This window comes from Chenopodium quinoa, unplaced genomic scaffold (genome assembly GCF_001683475.1).
Source record: "Chenopodium quinoa cultivar QQ74 unplaced genomic scaffold, ASM168347v1, whole genome shotgun sequence".
In the NCBI taxonomy this organism is placed as follows: domain Eukaryota; kingdom Viridiplantae; phylum Streptophyta; class Magnoliopsida; order Caryophyllales; family Amaranthaceae; genus Chenopodium; species Chenopodium quinoa.
Genome location: NW_018744825.1, coordinates 1,019,678 through 1,044,428, shown reverse-complemented (window position 1 = coordinate 1,044,428; position 24,751 = coordinate 1,019,678). Strand labels below are relative to the sequence as shown.

Here is a 24,751-nt window from a genome sequence, read left to right as displayed (position 1 = left end):
CGTGGCCGGGCTTGTGTACACAGCCGGTTTTACATTGGTCTTGTGGGCTGCTCTTGATGGTCGCTCAATCACTGAGGTAGAGTGCCGCTTGTATTCAAAGTTTAGTTTGATTATGCTAGGCATTATTTAGACCAAAAAATGATCAGAAGACTCGGTCCTCTTGACAAAAGCATAGACCCATAGTAGCTCATGCCCTTTAAACACAATGCCGGTTGTTTTCGGTGAGTTCTTGTGGCTGCCGCCTGCTTTGGGCTTGCATGGTGCCAGTTGTTTCCTCAAATTTTTCATTCCGACGTCTATACATACATACGACCTCTCCCCACATTGCTTGTGCTAGTGCCGGCTGTTTTATTAATCCTAGGGGTGCCGAGTCGGGGAACATGCTCATGTATTCAATGTACTCATAGCCAAATCTTGTTTAGAGTCATCAAGATGCTGCGTGGCTTACTAGTCCGGCTGCCGCCTTCTAGCTTTGAGGAGCATTACCTGGGTGCCGACTGTTCAGCAAAGATGCCCACGCTCCGCCTCGCACTTGCTACTCAATTTTTACTGTTTCAACGATTCAAGATGAGGCGCCTGGCTGATAATAGCCGGCTGATCCCATTGATTGTCATTGGAGCATCATGAATATGAAGCCGCCCCTGCTCTCGCATGAACAAACCAATTCGGTTCGTCCATAGGAGCGATTGAATATCTAGACAGATGATGCTTGTATTTCTAGGCGCTTGTATTTGGTAGCTGCTCTTGATGGCTTAACAGCCAGTGGTACAATGCTTCCCATACATAAATACAGCTGCCTAGCCACGAACTCATTCGTCTTGGCCTTTAGAGTTCCTTGTTTTTGAAGTGATTAATCCGACTGTTTGATGGCTCGGATTGGGCTGTTTTGTCAAACACATTATACTCACCTTTTCAAGTGGTTTAGTGCTAGTTGTTTTAAACTTAACCAGCCAAGCTGTACATTATGTATCCACCACTCTTTGAGCTTGATTTTCACGAAGAAACTCTTTCCTTTTTGGTGAACCCCCCACAAAATTCAAGAGAGGTGCAAGTACATCAACAAATAACCAAGCACAATCTGAATTCTTTTTAGCAAGTGCAACTTGAGTTAATTGAAGTTGGTGAGCAAAGCAGTGGACAAAATAAGCTTCTTTACACTCATTCTCTATAAGAGTCCTAAGGCCATTAATAGAACCTTGCATATTACTTGCCCCATCATAACCCTGACCCCGTACTTGAGAGAAAGACAAAGAATGCTCCATTAATAAGGATTCAATAGCAGTTTTGAGAGTCAAAGAAGCAGTGTTTACAACATGCACAATACCAAGTAAACGCTCACACACTTCTCCCTTTCTATTAACATATCTCAAACAAAGTGCCAATTGTTCCTTGTCAGAAACATCAGCGGACTCATCAGCAAGGATAGAAAATAAACCACCATCAATATCTTCAAGCATTGCTTTAGTGGTCTCTTTTGCACATGCATTTATGATATCTTTTTGGACTTTAGGAGAAGTAAGTTGACAATTACTAGGAGCATTTTTGAAAACAACTTTAGAATATTCAGGATTACCCTTGGAAATAAGGGATAAAAGTGAAAGAAAGTTACCTCTTCTTAAGGAACTTTCTTTTTCATCATGACCACGGAAAGGCAACCCTTGGATTAAAAGCCATTGGATAGATTCAATTGAAGCTTCAAGTCGCGTCCTATATGCATTTGTACTCTCAACGGTTTGTTTTGTTAAGGCTTGTGTGATGCTTGAATTTTGTTTCTTGAACAAATCCATAGCTAAAACAGCATTATTATGTGCACTCAAGTGTTTACCGACATGTTTTCCTTATTAAATCCGATCGATTCCATGATATGAAACCATCACTAACAAAAGCATCACCTCCAAAGGCATTTTCATCCTTGAATAGATAACAAGGGAAACAATAGGCAGCATCCTTTTCCACACTATACTCAAGCCAAGTCCAAGTATCAAACCACTTAGCACAAAAGCGACGATTTTTGCCAAAAATAGAATTTTGAGGAAATGTAAAGTCTTTGGGCTGACAAGGCTTTCTTTGAATGTAAATTCTTCTCACTAAATCTCTATCATCTTTATGAAATTGACTCATTTTTCTCCTCTTTCCTGGATCTTGTGGAAGATTAGCAAATTCATGTTCACTTAATCTTTCTCCAAAGATTGGGGCATTAGGAGAACATTGGCCTTGTTCATTTTGAGGGGAATTTTGAGTTGAATAATGAGATGGAGATGAAAGTTGCTCACTTTCTTGAGGTGGAGTTATAGTTTGTTCATTTTGTGTTGGATGTGGAAGAGAAGTTGGAGTAGGATTCTTTTTAGCAAAGAAGCTAGTAATGTTTTGCATTTCATTTGGAGTATGTTTTCTCTTCATTCTGAAATTTGAATAAATATTGAACTAAATCATGCAATATTCCCCAGAAAAATTATTTGAATAAATATTCAACTAAATGGTCTAAATCAAGCAATTTCACATAATGACATAATCACATAAACATATTACACAAAACACAATTACACAAAACATATTTCACATAAGTAATAACTAATAAGTTCAAGAGATTTCAATTACACAAAACACAATTTTGGAAATTTTTTTGCTATTATAAAATTAAAATTTCACACCTTTAGCCTTTGCAAATAATTTCTCTTAAAGTACATACTTGCACACCAAAACATCATCACTTGCAAATTGCAATGCAAAAAGTACTCTCTAAATTCTAAATGTATATGTTTTCACAAGTACAGTATACTATTTTGCATCAAATTAATAAATATACTTCTCATATGAAGAGTAAATTCAATGGCGGATCCAAAAAATTTGAAATGGGGATTCGAATATAAGATCAAATCGACCAATTACAGAAAATCAAAGTTCAGTACCATAGTTAAATTTACTATTTGAATTACAACCTACAAATTCATTTTCCACATTCTAACATTTCGCAACTCAGCATATTTTTTTAATAACTACCATATATACAATCTATGCTTTACCTATTGATTAAAATTTATAATCATTTGCAAAGTAATAATCATATTTGTAATGTACAGGGTAGTTAGCAAGTAAAACAAACCCAAAAATCATAATTGTGTCACAAAACAATACTCCCCTTAATAAACACCAAGAATCATTAGATTGTATTAAAGCAAAATTAGAGAATAAGATATCAAATCCAAACTATAAAGTATTCTAACCTTTTCCGTGAATATAAATCACAACAATTTAGCCAGTGGAAAATCGAAAATGGCGGCAGCAGTGTGGTCAGAGCGGAGCAGGGGTTACCGACGGCTACGAGACAGGATGAAAAGTTGAGGGGAAAATGTGCACAAAGAGAAGAAGGCTAGGGCTTGAAGTCTCCTCTAACTGATTTTAATTTTTTTTTTTTTTTGTTTTTTTTTTTTAAATAACTTAAAATTTTTTTTTGGGCCTGGTGAGTCACTTGACTCACCAGGTCTAAGCCCAAGTCCGCCACTGTGTACATACGTTGATGCATATGTTGCGGATGCCGCTTGTTTAGACATGGCTGGTTGCTTTGGTGGTAAGGGCCGCCTGTTTGAACATGGCCGTCTTCTTATTGCGGCTGCTGCGAATGGCCGAATGGTCATGTGGTTGTTGAGATAGCCGCTTGTTTTTAATGGTCATTTTCAAGGCTATCACACGCATTTGGTAGTGTGCCTAGCGTCGCTTGTTTTTTACTCGAGAGCCGCCTCCTTGTTATGATCACCCGAGGCTACCTTGGATGATCAGAGCCGGCTGTTTTAAGTGTCATGGCATGCGTAGGTAAGAATAATGCCGGCTGCTATCACCAGAGGTTGGCTTGTGTTGAGCTGCCGAATATATTAATTTTATGCTTGAGAATAAGTAAGAGCTAATATAATAATAGTGAAGCTTGATGATATAATGTTAGTGGGTTGCCGCCTAACATTTTTATCACCTAGTTATGTTTCCTTGCAAATTATAGTGGACCAGCTCACTTAGGCAAAGCAATCCACTTGATAATTTTATTCTGGCACTTATGAGGCATACTCATGGTTATCCGGCCACTAAGTGTCGGCTGCGCTATTGTTAACAACAGCGAGAGTACCGTGGCTTTTATACATAATAACACTGGTATTTTTATCGATTCTCATTGAATGGAGTTGAGAACATGGAACCGGTCATAATGAGCTCGCATGGTGCCGGTTGACTTGCTTAGTATACATTGTCTTACAACACTCGAAAATTGCTCTGTTTTCATGGAGTTGAAAACTTTTCAACTCGAACTCGGCATTTGGCCGTGTATTTTGGAGTTAGCTTGGCACGTAAAATGTCGCTTGTTTACGTGGAGTTGGGAGGCTAGGTTGCCGCCAGTGCTAGCTAGTTGATAGTGGAATTATGGCCGCCTGCTAGCTACGCTCTTGGAGGTGTCAACAAAGAGTAGCAGTAGATCACACGAGAGACGGTTGTCTCCTCTCATGGAGTTGCCTATATCTAGCCGCCTACTACACTAGGCTGGTTGAATGATATATACCAAGTATATTATACAATATATACTTAAGTAAATGTTGCATGCTTCTTTTTCCACTTATTGAGTTTGGAAGATGCGTGGCAAGTACATGCAAATGCCGTATAGCAGTAGCTTCTTTTTTCTTTTTCTTTTTTTTAAAAAAATCATAATCATAATAATGATTTGATAACAATAATAGCCTACAAGCTTGACCATCCGACTCCCGGCATCTGGCCGTATGACGGCTGCAGTTCTTGGCTGCCAGGTCGAATGCTCTGAGGCTGGTCTTCCCGGCTGTGGCCATTGAGTGTCATGCTAGGCGCATGTAACTTTAATTGGGGGTGATTAGACCTGGCCGGCTGTGTGTGATGCCGCCTGTCTAACCATGGGACAAGTACGACCCCATGATATAAGACTTGAGGACTCCTTTATCAGCCAAACGGTCCAACAGCCGTTTAAGGCTATAGCATTCGTTGGTATCGTGGCTAATATCCTCATGGTAGTTGCAGTATTTGTTTTTGTTCCTATTTTTGGCGGAACCCTTCATAGTAGCCGGCTTGTCAATGGAGACCTGGTCCTTAATCTCCATGAGGATGGAGTAATAGTATTTATTAAATTCGTACTTTGGGGAGTACATCTTTGCGTCTCTGTTTTTCTTCTGGGACAACTGTTCTGAGGACTCAGCCACCCATACTTGGTTTCTTTTCTTCTTTATTAGCCGGATGTGTAGGCTGACTCTCTCCGTTGTCAGACCTCTTGGGGTCTGACTGTTTACTAATGTTACAGAGCTCAGTCGCCTGTATATAGGCGTCCGCCTCCATCAGTGCTTCTTGGAGAGTAGCTACCCTTTTCCTGACAAGGTCAAATTTGAAGTTCGACCCGTCCTTCAGACCTCTGAAAATGTCTGTGTAGACTACCTCATCAGACAATCCTTGAATATGAATTTTCATCATATGGAACCGCCTAATGTAGGAGCGTAGCCCCTCCTTCTCCCCTTGCCGGATAGCTCCCAATTCGAGACTTATTTTCTTAGCAGGAATGTTCATGGAGAAATTTGACGCGAACAAGTATGCAAGCGTGTTAAAGTTGTTGATACACCCGGCTGGCAAGTTGCCAAACCATTGCTAGGCGAGGCCCTTCAATGTGGCCGAGAAACACTTACACCATGTGGCATCATCCAACCCTTGGAGGTACATGAGGTTGGTGTATTCCATCAAATGGTCTTCAGGATTGGTAGTGCCGTCATAGGTCCCTACCAATATATTTTTAACATTGGCCGGTTGGGAGGCCTTCGTTATTTCCTTGGAGAAGGCGGATGGTTGTTCTCTAAGTTTGAACAACCAAAGTTGCCAGTCCAAAGGCTGGACATTCCTTGCCGCCTGTCCTCTAAAAGGAGTAGGTTGTATGAAATATTGTGATTGCAGAACGTATGGCTGGGGTGGCACATACGGGGCCGCATGATACTTTTGGAAACCAGAGCGGGAGGGGGTGCCTCCTGTCTGGTTCTCATAGTTTGATTTTGAATACCTCATGGAGGTATTGTGTGGGCAGTCCTGAAAGTCAAACGTGGAGGCCGACTCCGACAGTTGGTGGTTCCTCTTTTTCTCAATTATCATGCGAGCATCAGAGTATGTCTTCTTTGACCCGTCCGGCTGAACAAGGAGGATGGGTTTCCTCTTCCCTGGAGAAGGGAAGCGGTACTTTGCTAGGTCGATCACTGGTGACTGCCTTGCCCTAGATTTTGGATAGGGGGTCGCCTGACGATCTTTCACAGGTTTCGTCCTCCCAGATTGGTGATCGGTGGACAATAGGTCGTTAGTTTACTATCCTAGATCAAAATTACAATTTATATCTTCTATCCTAACTCTATAAATTTTACTTTAGATAGCGGTAAGGTAGGGTCGATTCCCAAGGAAACGGGGGTTTAGCACAATTAATACTAAATCTAGGCTAAATTGCTAGTAACAAAAAAGAGGTATTGAGATTTGTGTTTGAAGAATCCTACGGACAAAGCATCTACTATAGAGCCTAGAATAAACTAAAAGCAATGGGAATAGATTAAACACTATTAAATGCAAGTAAATGGACTAGATTAGAGAGATAACAATGACAAAAGCACTAGGGAGAGGGGGATTCAATCATGAACAAGGAATACTAATGAAAACCGATAAGGAACCAATTCTAGGAGTATAAACTCTACCTAAGATAGTTCACTCTCATTCAACTACTCAAGAAAATCGATGAAATCATTCACACCTAGATTAAATCATTCTCATACATTCAATCAAGGGCTAGACTCTTGGGATTAGAGGTGCACACACTAACTCCAAGCATATTTTAGCTCAAGTCATCAGCTCAAAAATAAATCCCAATCAATAATCAATAGATACTCAAATACACATGATTTTCACCCCCTTCCCTAGCTAAAAACCTAATCTAGAAGGAAGGGAATAGCCATAACAACTAACATAAGCATATATTCAATATCAAAACAACCTAGCATGATTCTAACTTGAAAGGAAATCAAAGAAACTAATAAAGCTTGAATATTTATGAAGGAAAACTCAAGTAAGAACAATGAAACCAAGAAAATCAAAAACTAGAGAAACAAAAGTAAATATTGATATTATAAGGATGAAAGATTACCAAATCATCAAAGTAGTAGCAACAATCTAGAAGAAAGCTTGAATATTTGATTACAAAGATTGATTCTTGAAGACTAGTGTTTTCTCTCTCTAGAAGACATGGATATTCTCTCTCTACAAATGATTTTAACCCAATGGAATAGTGAATGCCCCCAAAAACTCAAGCTAAAGACTATTTATAGTCTTCTACCAAAATGAGGAAAAATGGCAAGGGAGAGGGCTCTCCGAAAAGGCTGTCGCGCCCTCTCCAAGCAGGGTAATAAGCTCGTCAAACCCAGATTGTCGCGCCCGCGGGGGAAAATACCGCTCCCGCGGCTATGCTCATCAGCGCGCCCTCTCCATTTTGGCATCTCCACTTCCTTGGCCAGCTCCCTTAGCATCTGTACTCGAACTAGTGACCCATGATTCGCCCACGAGTGCTAGGAGCTATCAAAACACACGAAAAGGAGGTAAAAACTAAAAGAAAAGACAAAAGGGAAGGGAAAACACGAGAGGGAGTTAAAGTGACTATAATCGAGATAAAAGGGGTGAAAAGAGGCATAAATAAGTGACAAATCCGGGGGAAATCTCTAATGAAAGAGGGTAAAATGGTCGCATAAATGCCACACATCAAAATCCCCCACACTTACCTCTTGCTTGTCCTCAAGCAAGACCAAAAAGAGAAAGATAAAACAAACACCACAAAGACAAACATAATATGGCATGGCTTTGGAAAAACAACATTAGATTTCATAATGGACAAATGCTTTATTCGGACTCAACCATGTTAAAAACATCAAAGAATATTAGCTATTCTCAATTACATGATGCATGCACGCCTCAAGATGCTAAAAATTGCAAGAGTCAAGCCTCAACTAAGCATAAAGAACTAGTGAGTTGTCTTCCGCCCTAATCCCCTCTAAAACGGTCCGCGTTCTCCCCACTAGATTCAAATCGTCCCCCTAGATGGTTCCTCATGATTCCACGAAGGAACCAGAAAAAGATTCATTTTGAGGAGGTAAAAGATCATCCCGACATCTCAACTATGCACGCTCTTTCCACAGAGTTGAAAACCATCTCCCTCCACCGTGTTGACCACGTACTCTTAAAGTCAAAGGGGCTTCACAAGGGTTGTAATGACACGGCTCAAGGTAGAGGTAGGGAAAACATTTGAAATGCTGGTGGCAAGTCCTAAATGAAGCACAAGAATTACAAATCCTTATAAACGAAACTCAAGTCACAACCACAACTCAAACGAACACCCATAATTTCAATTTCATCGCATTATCAACCTTATTCTATTATATACAAAATAGGCAAGCTTTCTCATTCCCAAATGACACCCTTTTTTTTTTAGTAGCAACACTATTTTCCAATCTTCCTTACATATTCAACTCTAGAATTTAAACCAATTTCACAAATGATTCATGCTCATATTCATGACGCTCTTTCACACTAGCCTCGCAAACCCATTGCTTCACTAATTAAAAGGGTTGGTAAACATAGGTCGCTAGGCTTGTAATGAGGTTGAGACAAGAATGGGAAAACATTAGGCTCAAATTGGTTGGCAAGAAGGTTGATGCAAAAAGGAAAAGCCAATTTGTAACTAAATAAAAGAAAATATAAAAAAAAAAAAGAGAAATAATGCCCTTTTCCTCCCCTAAAAGTCCTAGGTCACGATCTCGGGAGCTAGTAATCAACACAAGGAATCAAACATGCATAGTCAAGGATCCTAAAATGCCGCTCAACAAATTGATGAAGGCTTGAATAAAGTGAACCTCACAAGGGATGAGAGAAGTAAGCAAATACCAACTAGAGGGCTTCAAATCCACTACAGGGAGCAACTCCGTCTTACCACATCCCATGAACTAGGGGTTCAAATGCCCTCACAAGTTCTTACCCTTGCTACCTTTACTAAGGCTCGTCTAGTTCAATCAACAACAATCTCAATATGTGCATCTCATCACATAGTTAAGGAAAAGGACAAACATTCTAGGATGCATCATCACGGAGATAGAGTCCAAATGTAGCAAGCAAGTTCCAAAATACAACCATATCATCATGCCATAATTAAGCTTATCACACAAAATAAAGTAGAACAAAAGAAAGGATGAATCAAGAAGGTTCATATAAGAGGCTTAAAGATTCAAATAAATCCCAATCGACATACAAGTGATCGTTCGGTCTAAATACCAACGATCCCAGGTTCCTTGGAACCGCATGCAAACATCCTCGAACCATTCAACTCCTTCCTAAGCTAAATCCTAAACTAAACACAACACGAGAAGAGAAAAAAAGAAAAAAAAGTAAAGAAAAAATCTCACGCATGTCTCTCAAAGAAAGAATAAAGCAACCATGCAATTTACCGTGCCTCCACATGTCGCTTCCAATTTCTTCCAAGCTACAAGAGAGAGAAAAACAAGGCGAGCACTACAAAGAAAAGAAAGTTAGTACAAGAGAGAGAAAGAAAATCCATGAACTCAATTCTTTGGGTATGACCTACTACCCAAACATACCATCATCATAAAATCATCATCATCATAACATTATCATCATATCATCATCATCATAGAAATGGACATCATAGACACCAAACAACAACAACAACGCTACCAACGACACCTACACCCAAAACCCCTAAATAGTCCCTTGAGTCCTAGGTGCCTTCCCCCACACTTACCTCAAGCATTCCCTAACACTCTCCTTTGACTCAAACACCCCCCACACTAGAGTAAAGCATCGTCCTCGATGCGGCAGGAGGACATGTAATAAAGGGGAGGGAAAACAAAGGGAGGGAACAAAAAGAACAAGGGGGAAACTAATGGCCACTAGGGCCGGCACCATCGTTATCCGCATTCCAATTGTTATAAGAGAAGCCCGAGGGGGGCCCATAGGGGTCCCAACCTCCGGAGTGGCCAGGTGGCCATCCATAATGACCTTTGAAGAGGTCAAGTTGGGATGCGGATAACTGGTCATATGGCTCGGGTTGGACAAGGGGTGCGGGGTGAGAGGGATCGACATAGGAGTAGTTAGGATCACCCCTGTAATCACTCCCACCCGAAACCCGGTAATCATAATGACTGGACTCATCAGGGAAATCACGCCTAGGCACAATAGGGTTCGAGGTCCCTTGCCAATAGGGGTACGTAGGTTGGTTGTCACCCCCCCAAGATGGCACGGGCCCTTGTAGGGCCGGCACATATGGGTAGTTGACCGGGGGGGTGACATCCCCTCTACGTACACTCAAATCATACAAAGCGTTGGTTTCGTAAGAAAGATGTTGGTGGGAAGCAAACGTACCTTGCATGCCAAGTTGCATGCTTTCCATTTGGGCTCTCATTGCCTCCATTTGTTGTTGGTAGTCGAGTTGATGATGTTGTTGTTGCCTTCTTCCTTGTTGTTGTTGTTGTTGTTGTTGTTGGTTGAACTCATCCTCCGCACTCTCATGGCTTTGACCGGACCCTTCACCCATGACCATTCTTGCACTAGGAAGGACACCTGAATCCTTCTTTACCCACCACGGGTAATTTTCCCCTTCCCTCGTGAAGGAGGTGAATCTCGGCTTGGGAAGGAAACAATGGTGTTCATGGGAGACAAGTAAGCTCCAAGTCCGTCCTCGATCCTCGGTATCAATGATGAATTTCATAGTTTTTAGTTGATCGAGGTCGAGCAAAATATCATTCCCATCACTCTTCCCCACGGGGGTGCAAGATTCCAGCTTATCCAAATGCCCCAAATTCTCGGCTATCCGAGTGACCATCCCCCCAAAATGAATTTCACCCTTCCTTGTGCCCGAGAGGACACCTTCAATGCATTTAGTGAATAGAAACCCGAAGTTCATTCTGTGCCCAATCTCCAGCTGCATAGCAAGCCATAGAATTCGGATTTCGTCGGTGGTAATTTTCCCCAAATCTTGCTTGTTGAAGACCATGTACCCGAGAATTCGATGCAAAAGTCTGATGGCCGGGTGCATGATTTGGCTAGCTAGGGAATACTTGGAGTTGAAGGCGTCCATCCTGGAGATGACTTTCCACCAATGAAGGGGCTCATAAGCATGGAGGCCTGCATGCTCTAGGAAGAACATATCGGCATCGGGGTTGAAGTCAAGTAGTTGGTTAAACTGGTGGAGGGCGAAGGTTTCTTTTTTGTTAAAGAGTTGGAAGGAGACGAAGAATTATTATCCCCCGCGGCATGACATTCTAATGAGGCAAGAAACTCAAGGGTGGGCTCTTTGTAGGTTCGATAGGCACTAGTCACAAAAGAGCTTAGCCCGAGATTGTTGAACAAGAACCAACAATCCTCGTCGATGCCAAGCTTGGTGGTGGTGGGTTGGTGGTAGTGTTTGGTTGGTCTCAATTTCCTGTTTTGGAGGTTGTCGTAGATGGGTTTATGGCTTTTATTGTGGAATTTAAGGGGTGGTAGAGGTGGTGGAGCGGTTTGTGTTTGTTCATTTTGTTGGGGGTTTGAGGAGGATGAACCTTGAAGTTCCTTCCCGCTCTTTTTTTTCTTTGAACCAAACACCATTTTTACCATACAAATATACTAATCACCAAGAAAGTCGCCTCACAATTTACACCAATAATCAACTACAACAACTTCCAAAACCAATCGAATACCACAAAGAACGCTTCCAAATAAACACCAAGAACAACTCACAACCAAGAAATATATAAGGAGAGACAACTATAACAAAAAACAACTCAAAAATCAATAATGTTAAGATGATAGATGAGTATAAAATGGGAGCACAACCATAAAAAATTTCAACATGAAGATTCACAAACAAATAGTTTTCTTAAACAAGCATACACTTCAAAATCAAAGGAAATAGAGAGTAAGAAAGAAATATATACCAACAATGAGTTCCAAGATGTACTCCTACTAGCCTTTGAAGAAGAAGAGAAGCCCACCTCCAAGAATCCCTCAAAGGAGAAACCAAATCCCGCACAACGGTAGAACCGAGATTTTTGTGTTTTTGATGGTGGAAATTGAGATTTTTGTTGAGAAACTTCAAGTAGAGTGAAGAAATTTGATGAATTTTGATGATTTTGGGGGAGGATTTGATGCAAATTGAGTTAGGGTTTGAAGAGGAGTGAAGGGTAGAGAGAGAAAGAGGGAAAAATTCTAGGTTGGGGTTGTAATTTGTTTCGGGCATTTGGATGAGAATAGAATCAAAATTGTAGACCCGTAGGGCCTCGCCCGCGGGTATAAGTGCCGCGCTCGCGGGGCTTAGCATCTGAAGATTCTGATATGTTTTTCGCGCCCGCAGGATGTAGAAACGCGCCCGCGGCAATGACTGTCCGCGCCCGCGGGGCTTAGTGCCGCGCCCGTGGGGATCCTGTCCGCGCCCTCTCTCAACCATCTCCCAAGCATCTCCATTTTCCCTTGGAAAACTGAAGGGGGACTGCCCGCACCCGCGGGATTGCCTGTGCGCGCCCTCTCCAGGATTTCACCTGGCATCTCCAATTTCAATTCTTCCATTTTCCTTCTCCTCTCCAAACTCAACTTAATAGATTAAAATCCCAAAGATCCAAGTACTTGATGGAAGAACAAACACACACACAATAAGAGATTAAAGAAAAATCGTCCAAAAATAATCAAACACAAGAAACACAAAATCAAGAGAGTTGAGAACTCGGGTTGCCTCCCGAGAAGCGCTTCTTTATAAGGTCATTAGCTTGACCATGACACATCATCATCAAATAAGCGGCTTAGGATCCGGTGGATCGAGCCTCATGCACTCAATTATGCCAACTTGGTCATTGCAATGGTAGAGCTTCAAACGGTGGCCATTAACCATGAACTTGTTCCCCTCCGCTTCCAACTCAAAGGATCCGTAAGGAGTAGTCTTCGAAATTGTGAAAGGCCCCGACCATTTGGATTTTAATTTTCCGGGAAACAACCGAAGTCTCGAGTTGAACAACAACACCTTGTCTCCAACCTTGAAGCTCTTGTTCCTTATGTGCCGGTCGTGCCATCTCTTAGTCCTCTCCTTGTAGAGCCTCGAGTTCTTATATGCATCGTACCGGAGCTCCTCAAGTTCGTTAAGCTTAAGCAATCTCTTCTCTCCCGCTAAGGACATGTCCATGTTAAGCTCCTTGATCGCCCACCAAGCCTTATATTCCAACTCAACCGGCAAATGACAACCCTTCCCATAGACCAGCTGATAGGGGGTCGATCCTATGGGGGTATTGTATGCCGTCCTTATAGCCCAAATCGTGTCATCGAGCTTTAGAGACCAATCTTTCCTAGACATGTTCACCATCCTTTGATCTCTCTATTGGACACTTCCACTTGTCCTTGAGTTTGAGGGTGGTAAGGGAGAACAACCTTGTGATGAACTCCATATCGCTTGTGGAGAGCTTCGAGTTGTTTCTTGGAAAAATGAGAACCACCATCGCTAATTAGAACTCTTGGAACCCTGAATCGCGGGAAAATAACCTTCTTAAGGAGCTTGAGCACAACCTTGTGGTTATTGGTGAGGGAGGGTCCACTTGGTCACATAGTCCACCGCCACCAAGATATAAAAATTCCCACATGAAGAGACAAAAGGCCCCATGAAGTCGAATCCCCAAACATCAAAGGGTTCAACCTCCAAGATGTTTTGTTGGGGCATTTCATCTCTTTTGGTTATGCCCCCACTTCTTTGGCATTTGTCACACCTTGAAACGAACTTATGGGTGTCTTTGTGCATTGTTGGACACCAAAGAAGAGATTGAGAGATCTTTGCCACGGTCTTTTCAAATCCTCCATGCCCTCCACACGGCATTGAGTGGCAATGTTCAAGAACTCCCTCGATCTCATGATCCGGGACACATTTCCGAAAGAGGCCATCTCCACATTGCTTGGACAAATAAGGATCATTCCAAAAATACCTCCTCACTTCTTTGAAAAATCTCTTCTTTTGTTGAGAGGTAAACTCCGGGGGAAAAGACAACCGCTAGCATTTCCTTTTCCGTTGTGGCATAATTCCTTTGAGTTTCGTCAAGTGTTCTACTTGCATAGTAGATGACATAGGATCGACCTTCCTTCTTTTGTCCAAGCACAGCACCTACTGCAAGATCACTAGCATCACACATTAGTTCAAAGGGAAAGCTCCAGTCCGGAGCTTGCACAACGGGAGAGGAGATGAGGGCTTCCTTGAGTTTTCGAAATGCCTCAAGGAAAGCCTCATCAAAATTTAACACAACATCCTTTTTGAGTAACTCGGTTAAGGGCTTGGCGATTGATGAATTTTTTTTGATAAACCTCCGGTAAAAACCGGCATGCCCTAGAAAAGCTCTCACTCCTGTAACGGAGGTGGGAGGGGGCAACTTAGCAATCACCGAAACCTTAGCCGAGTCGACTTCAATGCCCTTTTTTGATACTTTATGGCCTAAGACAATACCTTCCTCGACCATAAAATGGCATTTTTCCCAATTCAACACTAAACTCGTCTCTTGACACCTTTTCAAAACTTTTTCAAGGTTAATAATACATGTGTCACAAGACAAAGCCGCCAATAGTAAAATCATCCATAAAAACTTTAATCTCATTCTCAAGCATTTCAGAAAAAATGGAGGTCATGCATCGTTGGAAAGTTGAGGGAGCATTGCATAACCCGAATGGCATTCTTCGGTATGCAAATGTCCCATATGGCCTGGACACGTAAAATTAGTTTTCTCTTGATCAATTAGATAGATAGGAATTTGGAAAAAGCCGGAATATCCATCAAAAAAGCAAAAGAAAGCATGATGGGAGAGTCTTTCTAACATTTGGTCCATGAAGGGGAGAGGAAAATGATCTTTCTTAGTGTTTTTGTTCAACTTCCTATAATCAATGCACATCCTCCACTTGGTCACCGTCCGGGTGGATATTTCCTCTCCTCCTTTCCCTTGACAATGGTCATTCCACCCTTTTTAAGAACCACGTGAACCGGGTTAACCCACTTGCTATCGGAGATAGCATAGATTATACCCGCCTCACGCAATTTCAAAATTTCTTTCTTGACAACCTCTTGGAGGCTGGGGTTCAACCTCCTTTGAGGCTCAATAGAGGTGGATTGATCATCCTCAAGGTGAATACGATGCATTCATAAAGAAGGGCTAATACCCTTGATATCATCAATGCTATACCCTATCACATTTCTATATTTTATCAAAACTACAATCAATTTTTCCAAATCAAGACCATCAAGGGAAGCATTGACAATAATAGGGTATTCCCCTTCATTGCCAAGATAAGAATATTTCAAAGAAGGGGGAAGGGGTTTGAGTTCTACCTTGGGAGGAGGCTTAGGACTCTCCTCAAAATTTTCCTCCTCATATTCTAGCTCTTGATGCTTATAATCACTCGCTTCCTCCTCTTTGGCTTCTTCAATGGCGATGGCAAACTCCTTTGCTTCTTAAGAGAAGTACTCTTCCTCGCATGTGAGAGCTTCAACCATTGGATATTGAGGACTCATCATGACCCTTCCCAAACGATCTAGTTCTTCATTCACAACATCAACCCTATAGCACTTCTCAACCATGGGGGTCTTAAGGAGCTTAGAGAATTCAAAGACAATTTTTTCATCGGCCACCTCGCATGTAATGGTGTTGTTCTTGCAATTGATTACCGCCCCCAAGGTCTTAAGAGCTTCACGATCCAAAATCAAAGGTATATCCACATCTTCTTCCATATCCATCACTACAAAGTTACAAGGCACATAGATATGCCCAACTTGAATAGGGACATCTTCAAGCTCACCACAAGTTAGCTTCACCGAACGATCGGCCAATTGAATGGTTTTCCTTGTGGGGATCATCTCAATGTTAAGATTTTGAGCAATGGATAGAGGGATCAAACTAACACTTGCTCCAAGATCGGCTAAGGCACCCCTAGCTTCCATGTTCCCAATCTTGACCGGTAAGGTGAAGCCTCCCAGATCCTTTTGTTTCTTGGGCATTTTGTGTTGAACAAGTGCACTCACTTGATGTGGAAGAGTGATAAGCTCATCATTAAGCTTCCTCTAGTTGGTTAGAATGTCTTTCAAGAACTTGGAGTATGAAGGCATTTGTGTGACAACCTCAATGAAAGGGAGGTTAATGTGTAAGTTCTTCATCACACTTAAGAACCTTGCGAATTTGTCATTCAATTTTCTCTCCGCAAGTCGAACGAGAAAAGGAACCGGTCCATCAAGATTTCTAGCCTCACTAGAAGTTGAGGATGTCACCACATCCTTAGACTTCTTTTTCTTCATACTCTTCTCTTTCTCATCAACCTTCTCTTCTTCAACTTCTTTATCTTCACTCACCCTCTCTTCTCCTTCCTTTTTTTCCTTGCTATCCCCTTCCTTGGGCCCCTCATAGGATGTACCCGATCTCAATGTGATTGCCTTGCAAGAGTCGGGTTTCACAATGTTGGAAGGGTTGGTTTGTGATTGTCCGGACAAAGTAGAAGATGAGTTGAAAGGAACCCTCTCGGCCAATTGAGCTAGTTGTGAATTAACCATATTGTTATGAGCCTTGAATTCTTGCATTTGTTGATTCATGGCTTAAAGTTGTTGAAGAATTTAAGTTTTAGTAGAATCGGGTTGAGATGCTTGCTCTTGACTCCTTTGAGTCGCTTGACTTTGATTGTGGTATTGGTGTTGGTTATTGTGTTGGTTGTTTCTTGGGTAGTTTCCTCTTTGATTTTGGATTTGGAATGGAGGTGGGTTTTGATGTTGGGGGTTGGAATTGTATGGTTGTTGAGCTTGTTGATTCCATTGTTGAGGTTGTGTTACAAATCCGAGTGGTGGTTGTCTCCAAGCTACTCCTCCTCCATTTCCCCTATATCCTTCTTACCTTGTGTTGTATGCCGCTACCTGCTCCGGGCTTAAACCTCCACAATAGGATGTGTCATGGTTTGTACCACCACAATTTTGACAAGAGAAAGATTTGACTTGGGAGGAGCTTGCACCACTAGTGACATTGGTGTTCAACTTTGCGAGCCCCTTTGTCAAAAGCTCAATTTGATGTTGCAATTGATCAACTTTTTTCAACTCATATTTCCCACCTTTCTTTGGCGCATTCCTCCTTCTACCTCCCCAAGAGTAGTTTTTGACTACCTCTTCAATTGTTGCTTCAACTTGATTTTGAGGGACTTTGATCAATTGCCAAACCGCCCCCGCATCCAAATTAGCTCGAGACATCGGTTCCAAGCCTTCATAGAATAACCTCATGAGTAAGCTTTGATTGTATTCATGGTGGGGACATGCTTGCACAAACTCTTTGAACCTCTCCCAAGCTTCACTAAGGCTTTCATCCGCCTCTTGTTCAAATGATGCGATCTTCCTCCTCATCTCGGTGTTCTTCTCTTCGGAAATAAACCTTTTCAAGAATGCTTGGACAATTTCCCTTCATGTTGTGAGAGAATTAGGCTTGACTTGCTTGAGCCACTTCTTCGCTCTCCCCGCAAGAGATTTTCGGAATAGGTGCATCTGAATGTATTCTTGAGAAACTTGGTTGGTTTGTATCATGGCACAAAGTTCAAGAAATCTATCAAGATGCTCAATGGGGTCTTCACTTGGAGAACCCGAGAATTGCTCCGCTTGAACCATTTTTTGTGTATTGAGGATGGATGGTGAAGTTAGTTTCCGTGACGGGTAGCAATATCCCACTGGTGAGCTCATAATCTTCCGGATTACCAAACTCACGAAATAAAACATCCACTTGTTGTCCCGCCATTTCGTCGCCTTGGGAATGTGAGGAACAAGAATCACTCTCACTATCAAAGATAGCACCAAAACCTCGTCCCTCTTCTAGATAAAGTCTACGGACTTGTCTCAAGGTGCAGTCGATTTCGTGATCAAGGTTGTGAGTAGGTGGTCCTTGAGATCTTCTTTGCATTCACCAAAGCTAAGCAAGCAATTAGCAATGACTAGCAAGTGGAAAAATAACAAAATAAAAAGCAACAAATCCACTAATAATGCAAATAAATGTGCAAAACAAGCCGCTTCCCTGGCAACGGCACCAAAATTTTGATCGGTGGACAATAGGTCGTTAGTTTACTATCCAAGATCAAAATTACAATTTATATCTCCTATCCTGACTCTTTATCAATTTTACTTTAGATAGCGGTGAGGTAGGGTTGATTCCCAAGGAAACGGGGGTTTAGCACAATTAATACTAAATCTAGGATAAATTGCTAGTAACAAAAGAGGTATTGATATTTGTGTTTGAAGAATCCTACGGACATAGCATCTACTATAGAGCCTAGAATAAACTAAAAGCAATGGGAATAGATTAAACACTCTTAAATGCAAGTAAATGGACTAGATTAGAGAGATAACAATGACAAAAGCACTAGGGAAAGGGGGATTCAATCATGAACAAGGAATACTAATGAAAACCGATAAGGAACCAATTCTAGGAGTATAAACTCTACCTAAGATAGTTCACTCTCATTCAACTACTCAAGAAAATCGATGAAATCATTCACACCTAGATTAAATCATTCTCATGCATTCAATCAAGGGCTAGACTCTTGGGATTAGAGGTGCACACACTAACTCCAAGCATATTTTAGCTCAAGTCATCAGCTCAAAAATAAATCCCAATCAATAATCAATAGATACTCAAATACACATGATTTTCACCCCCTTCCCTAGCTAAAAACCTAATCTAGAAGGAAGGGAATAGCCATAACAACTAACATAAGCATATATTCAATATCAACACAACCTAGCATGATTCTAACTTGAAAGGAAATCAAAGAAACTAATAAAGCTTGAATATTTATGAAGGAAAACTCAAGTAAGAACAATGAAACCAAGAAAATCAAAAACTAGAGAAACAAAAGTAAAGATTGATAATATAAGGATGAAAGATTACCAAATCATCAAAGTAGTAGCAACAATCTAGAAGAAAGCTTGAATATTTGATTACAAATATTGATTCGTGAAGACTAGTGTTTTCTCTCTCTAGAAGACATGGATATCCTCTCTCTACAAATGATTTTAAGCCAATGGAATAGTGAATGCCCCCAAAAACTCAAGCTAAAGACTATTTATAGTCTTCTACCAAAATGAGGAAAAATGGCAAGGGAGAGGGCTCTTCGAACAGGTTGTCGCGCCCTCTCCAAGCAGGGTAATAAGCTCGTCAAACCAAGATTGTCGCGCCCGCGGCTATGCTCATCAGCGCGCCCTCTCCATTTTGGCATCTCCACTTCCTTGGCAAGCTCCCTTAGCATCTCTACTCAAACTAGTGACCCATGATTCGCCCACGAGTGCTAGGAGCTATCAAAACACACGAAAAGGAGGTAAAAACTTAAAGAAAAGACAAAAGGGAAGGGAAAACACGAGAGGGAGTTAAAGTGACTATAATCGAGATAAAAGCGGTGAAAAGAGGCATAAACAAGTGACAAATCCGGGGGAAATCTCTAATGAAAGAGGGTAAAATGGTGGTGTAAATGCCACACATCAATTGGGAGGGTCTTTTAGTCGACTGTTCTCTTGCGGGGACAGCCGTCCTTATTTTGATCAAGTCTTGGATCTTTCCCTTGAAACTACTCATGAGGGTCATGAGTTCGTTCCTAGTAATGAGGGAAGATCCCTCGGCCGCCTATTGATGTTCAGGCGTCGGGCCAGCTGGTTTATTAGGATCAGCCTGGCAGTCCTCCTGCTCCCTCCTTTTAGTGGGACGGGTGCGTCGAGCTCTGAGGGACCCGTCGGGGGCCGTGTGATGGTCGGTATCTTGGTCTGAGTAGACCTGAGGGTCATCCATGTGATGCTTCTCACTTAGAATCGGTACAAACTGTGATGCCATCTCGAAAGTACTCTCCCCACAGACGGCGCCAAAATGTTTCGGGGTTTTCTGGTGTCGTGCGGGAGAGTTACAATTCCGGGTCAGGTACCCTTGCGCCTGTACCTGCAAAACAACGGAAACTTCGGGTGCAGGGAGCTCCACCTCCGACGATCAAGTTAGTACTTGTATGTGGAGTAAAAAGGTGCGAAAAGTAAAGGGTGATCTGGTTCATCGAGGGGAAGAGTGATCAGGAAGTGCAATTAATTGCTAAGTCAAGTCTAACAAACAGAATGCACGTGTGTTTTGGCTTCTCTAGGTGTGAGTAATTAATTCTGAATCTTGTTTAATGAAGGCTAATTACTGTATTTATAGCCTCGAAGTACGTGCCTTATACTAGGTTTTCTGGGAAAACTTAGGACTTATTGGGCTTGCCTCGGGATTCGGGCCTTTGGCGGCCGTTTTCCAGGTTGGCAGATTATGGGCCACAAGGCGTGGCCTGATTAGCCCATGTTGGACCTCTCAGGGTGGGAAGTGGCGAACGCTGATTGGCCCACATGGTGGATAGGTGACAGGTCCGGATTGGTCCATTTGTCATGGGTAATTTTACCCTAAACAGTATTCATACATTATTTTTTTGAATTCGTCTCAATAAGTACTATCGTAATATATATAACTTTTATAAATTTTAATTATGAAGAATTAAATTAATTGGTCGTTAAAGTTTTGCATTGGCAAGCGTAATAAAAGAAACAGTTCAAGTAAAAAAGAATAGAGTAAATATAAAGATTTGAATCTAAGAATTTTGATTAAAAAACTTAAAATATGCAATTGTTTAGGGCAAAAATACCCTGTCCACGTGGCCCAATGGTATGCTGACACATGTCAGCCTGAGAGAGGCCCAAAGGGATCCAATCCTCTACTGACACGTGGCACCCTAACCCTAAAAGGGGAACTGATCCCCTTCAACTATAAATAGAGGAAAATCCTCATTTATTACACATTCATAAATACAAACACAAAAACCGAGCAATATTAATTCCAGAATTCTATCTGAATCAGAGAGAAAAACCTTTACATTCCGCACTTTAATACATCCGAAAATGTTTTAACTTGATCGTCGGAGGCGGAACTCCACCCAACCAGACTTTCCGTGGTTTTGCAGGTATAGACGGTCAACGCGCATTCTTTTAATTGTAACTCTCTCGAGAGACACCAAAAACCCCGAAACATTTGGCGCCGTTTGTGGGGAGAGTACTTCCGAGATGGCAAATTTGGAGGAACGCGCGTGAGCGGTTCTAAGCTTCTGGTATTCAAAGATCGTATTCGTGTTCGTGGCGAAGCATACTTTAAGGGTAATTTCTATTTCCTTTAAGTGTTTAATGCATGTTTATGCTTTATGTTGATTATGCTAGTTAGTCGTAATTATTTATGCATGTGGTTTGGGGCAGGGTTTTGTTTCCACACGGTAATTGGAACACCGTAAAATGCAACAGTTCCGGGGAATATTTAACCAAACTTCACTCATCTTGTAGTCACTAAGGGTATACGATGTATTTTTATGAAAACTCAAAGGTATATGGTGTAATTAAAAAAGTTCATGGGTATATGGTGAATAAACTAAAAAGTCAGGGGCATATGGTGAAAAAACTGAAACATCTTACCGTTAGCTGCGTAATAATCCTTGTGAGCAAATTTCTCCAAATTCTGCTTTGATTCACCAGTACCCATGGTTCGATAATGATAACCATAGGCGTTAACCCATTTACCGACATGTAAATTTATGTGATCCTATTGATTTTGCATAGATTTAATGTTTCTTACCTTGATCTCATTGAGGTTTTCCATTCTTAATTGCCTTTTTGTATATTGACATAGGGTTAAACTAGGTCGTTAACTAGCTTGCCTAAGTCAACTAAATAGAAATCTAGGGCAAGTTCGGGTTAATCCACGGAGAATGGGTAGTATATCACTAAAGTTTCTAGATAAGCTACTTCAAAGCAAGGGTGTGATTATAGTGTGAGCTAAACTAAGCAAACAAACAATGAAATCAAGATAAAATCAAATATTAATAAGCTAGGGATTAGGTTCCACATGTAATCACGATAGAATGCAAAATTGGGGGTAAATCGAAGCAATTGAGCGTTGCAAAGACTAATGGCAATTTCAATCTAAGAGTTCAAAAGGCTATCATCTAATTGTCAAACTAGGTCTCCTTTATTAATGACAAACTAGTTGAATCACAATTCAAACTAATTGATGATTGAAAATCCTAAATCAAGTGGTCATGTCATTAGGATCATCAATGCAATCAAGCTTAGCAATCTTGGTTGATCAATCCTATCAAACTAAACACATGCACAAATCCATTAATCAATTTAATCACAACAATGATCAATTTATCAAAATCCCCAAATTAGCAACAATGTATCAATCATACATGCTTCCCTTACACCCTAGCTAAGAAAACTACTCACTAAGCATATTGAGTTGAAGAAACAAAACTAAACAAATCATCATTATCATCATATATTCAACTAATCAAAGAGAAATTCAAGTAATCAAGCAAATAATCAAAAATCAAATAAATTAAACAATCAAATAAGATCAAAGCAAGAATTAAACCAAAAGAGAAGAATTAAGGAAAATAAATCTCACTAATTATCATTGATTAAAGGAAATTCAAGCTTGATTAGAGCAAATTTGAAGTACAAATCAAGTATCCAAGTGTTTTTCTTTCTACTTTCTCTCTCTAATTAGCCTCTCTAATCTCTCTCTAAAAGTTGCAAAAAATGAAGTCTCACCAAAAATAAAGAGGTTGTACATATTTATAGTTATAAGAGAAAAGAAGAAAATCCGAGTAAAAATTGCATAACAGGGTAGCTCGCGCAGGAGGCCTTGCACAGGCGCGCTAGGCTGCCTGGCCGAGCAGCTGCTCATGCCCTGCCCGAGCTGCTGCTTGTGCGGAGCTTATGCAAGTAGTTGCTCGATGCCTAGTGCAAGGAGTTGCTTGGGCAGGTGAATGTGCTCGCTCGAGCTAAAAGGCCTACCTAATACTGGTCATTCCTTCCTTTAAAAACTCTTGAATTCTTCTTCACGCATAAGATCTTGCCCATGCAACCAGCCCAAGCAACTTTGCTTTGACTTCTAACTTGGTTTTCTCACACTCTAACTTCCCGGACTCAGTTTTGGTGACCTCTAAAGCTCGTGTTGGGCTTCCTCCTCGATATTTGAGCCTCAGATAATCCCGACACACCTACAAAACAAGTCAAACAAAGCAGAAAGCGAGTGAATAGCAAAGAAATGCAGAAAAAGGATAATAAAACCATTAAAAACATGCATTTCTCTAAACTAACACAAGCACACAAAGAAAGCATTTTTTCATAAAAACACGACATAGGAAGCTAAAAATGAGCACAAAACTACGAAGAAAACTACCCTATGAGTGCCATAAATGACACTCATCATATATATAGGTTATAAATTTCAACCCATAACCCGCTTATCTTGGTCTTGGTTCCCCTCTCTACGTCACCTCCGGCATTTATGTATGCTAATACAAGTGCGTTATCCTCAGCGATGCTCCATGCTTGGTTTTTCCTTTGTTCGGCTGGATTAACAACCACTTTTAGAACAATTTTGACTTTTACATCATCAATATCTTCTAAATGTTGTGCCTTCACTAATTCTTCAACATGTTCACCACCCCCCACTATCGGAGTTGCATTGCTACTACAAACTCTTTTTGGAGATTGGTCCATATTATGAGTGAAATGTTCATGCATGGGGAAAATGGGTATTACCAAAAGTTTGTTGAAAGGATGAACTACTTTGAGGGAAATAAGGTTGAAATTGGGGATTATTATTGACATTTGTTGGTCTTGGTTGACTATTATACCATTGTAAAGCAGCATGAAACTGAGGATTACTCAATAGATTTGGATCTAAAGGAGAATAATTTTTATTATATTAGAAATTTGGATTATTTTGAAAATTACGTTCCTTCTGTAATTCAAATTATTTCGATCCACGTTTAAGAGTAATTGAAAGTGAAAGTGAAATGGAGAAATAAATTTGTGTTTTAGTGATATCATATATATATATATATATATATATATATATATATATATATATATATATTATTTTTTTTTTCGTAAATATGAGATTAATCAGACAAAAAAGCTAAAAATGAAAGTGTGTGAAAATATGGTAAAATTGTACTCATGTTATAAAGAATGAAATTTTATGAAATTGTACTCATGTTGAAATTAGGGAAAATATATATTTTTTTAATTTTTTTTTATTATTATTTATGGTTTGAAAGTTATAACTGTTATAAGTTTTACAACCACATAAAACTATAAACCACTCATATCTTGACAAGTGGCATAATGTTACCGTTGCTTTTTGCTCTAGAAACTAGCTTTCAATTTGCTTTTTTCTTTTTCCTTTTTTTTAATTTTTTTTTTAAATTTCAATATTTCCATAAGAGCCAAGGTTATTATTCCCTTACATCGAAAGGAATAGGCCATATCCTTTTATTAAAACAATCCTTTTAGGATATTCAGCATCCACAAGGATCCTATTAGGATACTCAGCATCCACAAGGATCCAAAAGGATACCTAAGAGGATAACATTCCTCAACAATGCTAACGTTATTATTGATGTTGATGCTATTAACACAACCCTGATAATAAAAAAGGACAATAAATACTCAAAGTTCTCAATACGACAATGATAAAATTATATTCTTAATATAGACTAGTAATAGAGTTAAAAGTGAGCATAATATTATTCCAATAAACTAATAATATGTTAAAATAGTTCAAAGATATACATTCACATACAAAAGTAACTACAACATAAC

General features: G+C 40.5%; 2 protein-coding genes across 2 annotated transcripts; both read right to left on the bottom strand.

Moving 5' to 3' along the window:
* Positions 1 to 962: 962 nt before the first annotated feature.
* Positions 963 to 1,787, bottom strand: LOC110704210 (zinc finger MYM-type protein 1-like). Its single transcript, XM_021882006.1, has one exon. It carries the CDS (start codon positions 1,785 to 1,787, stop codon positions 963 to 965), a length of 825 nt encoding a protein of 274 aa, XP_021737698.1.
* An 11,051-nt stretch (positions 1,788 to 12,838) lies between these two features.
* LOC110704209 lies at positions 12,839 to 13,405 on the bottom strand. The gene has a single exon (XM_021882005.1). The coding sequence runs from the start codon at positions 13,403 to 13,405 to the stop codon at positions 12,839 to 12,841; it is 567 nt and encodes a 188-aa protein (XP_021737697.1).
* Between the last annotated feature and the right edge of the window lie 11,346 nt (positions 13,406 to 24,751).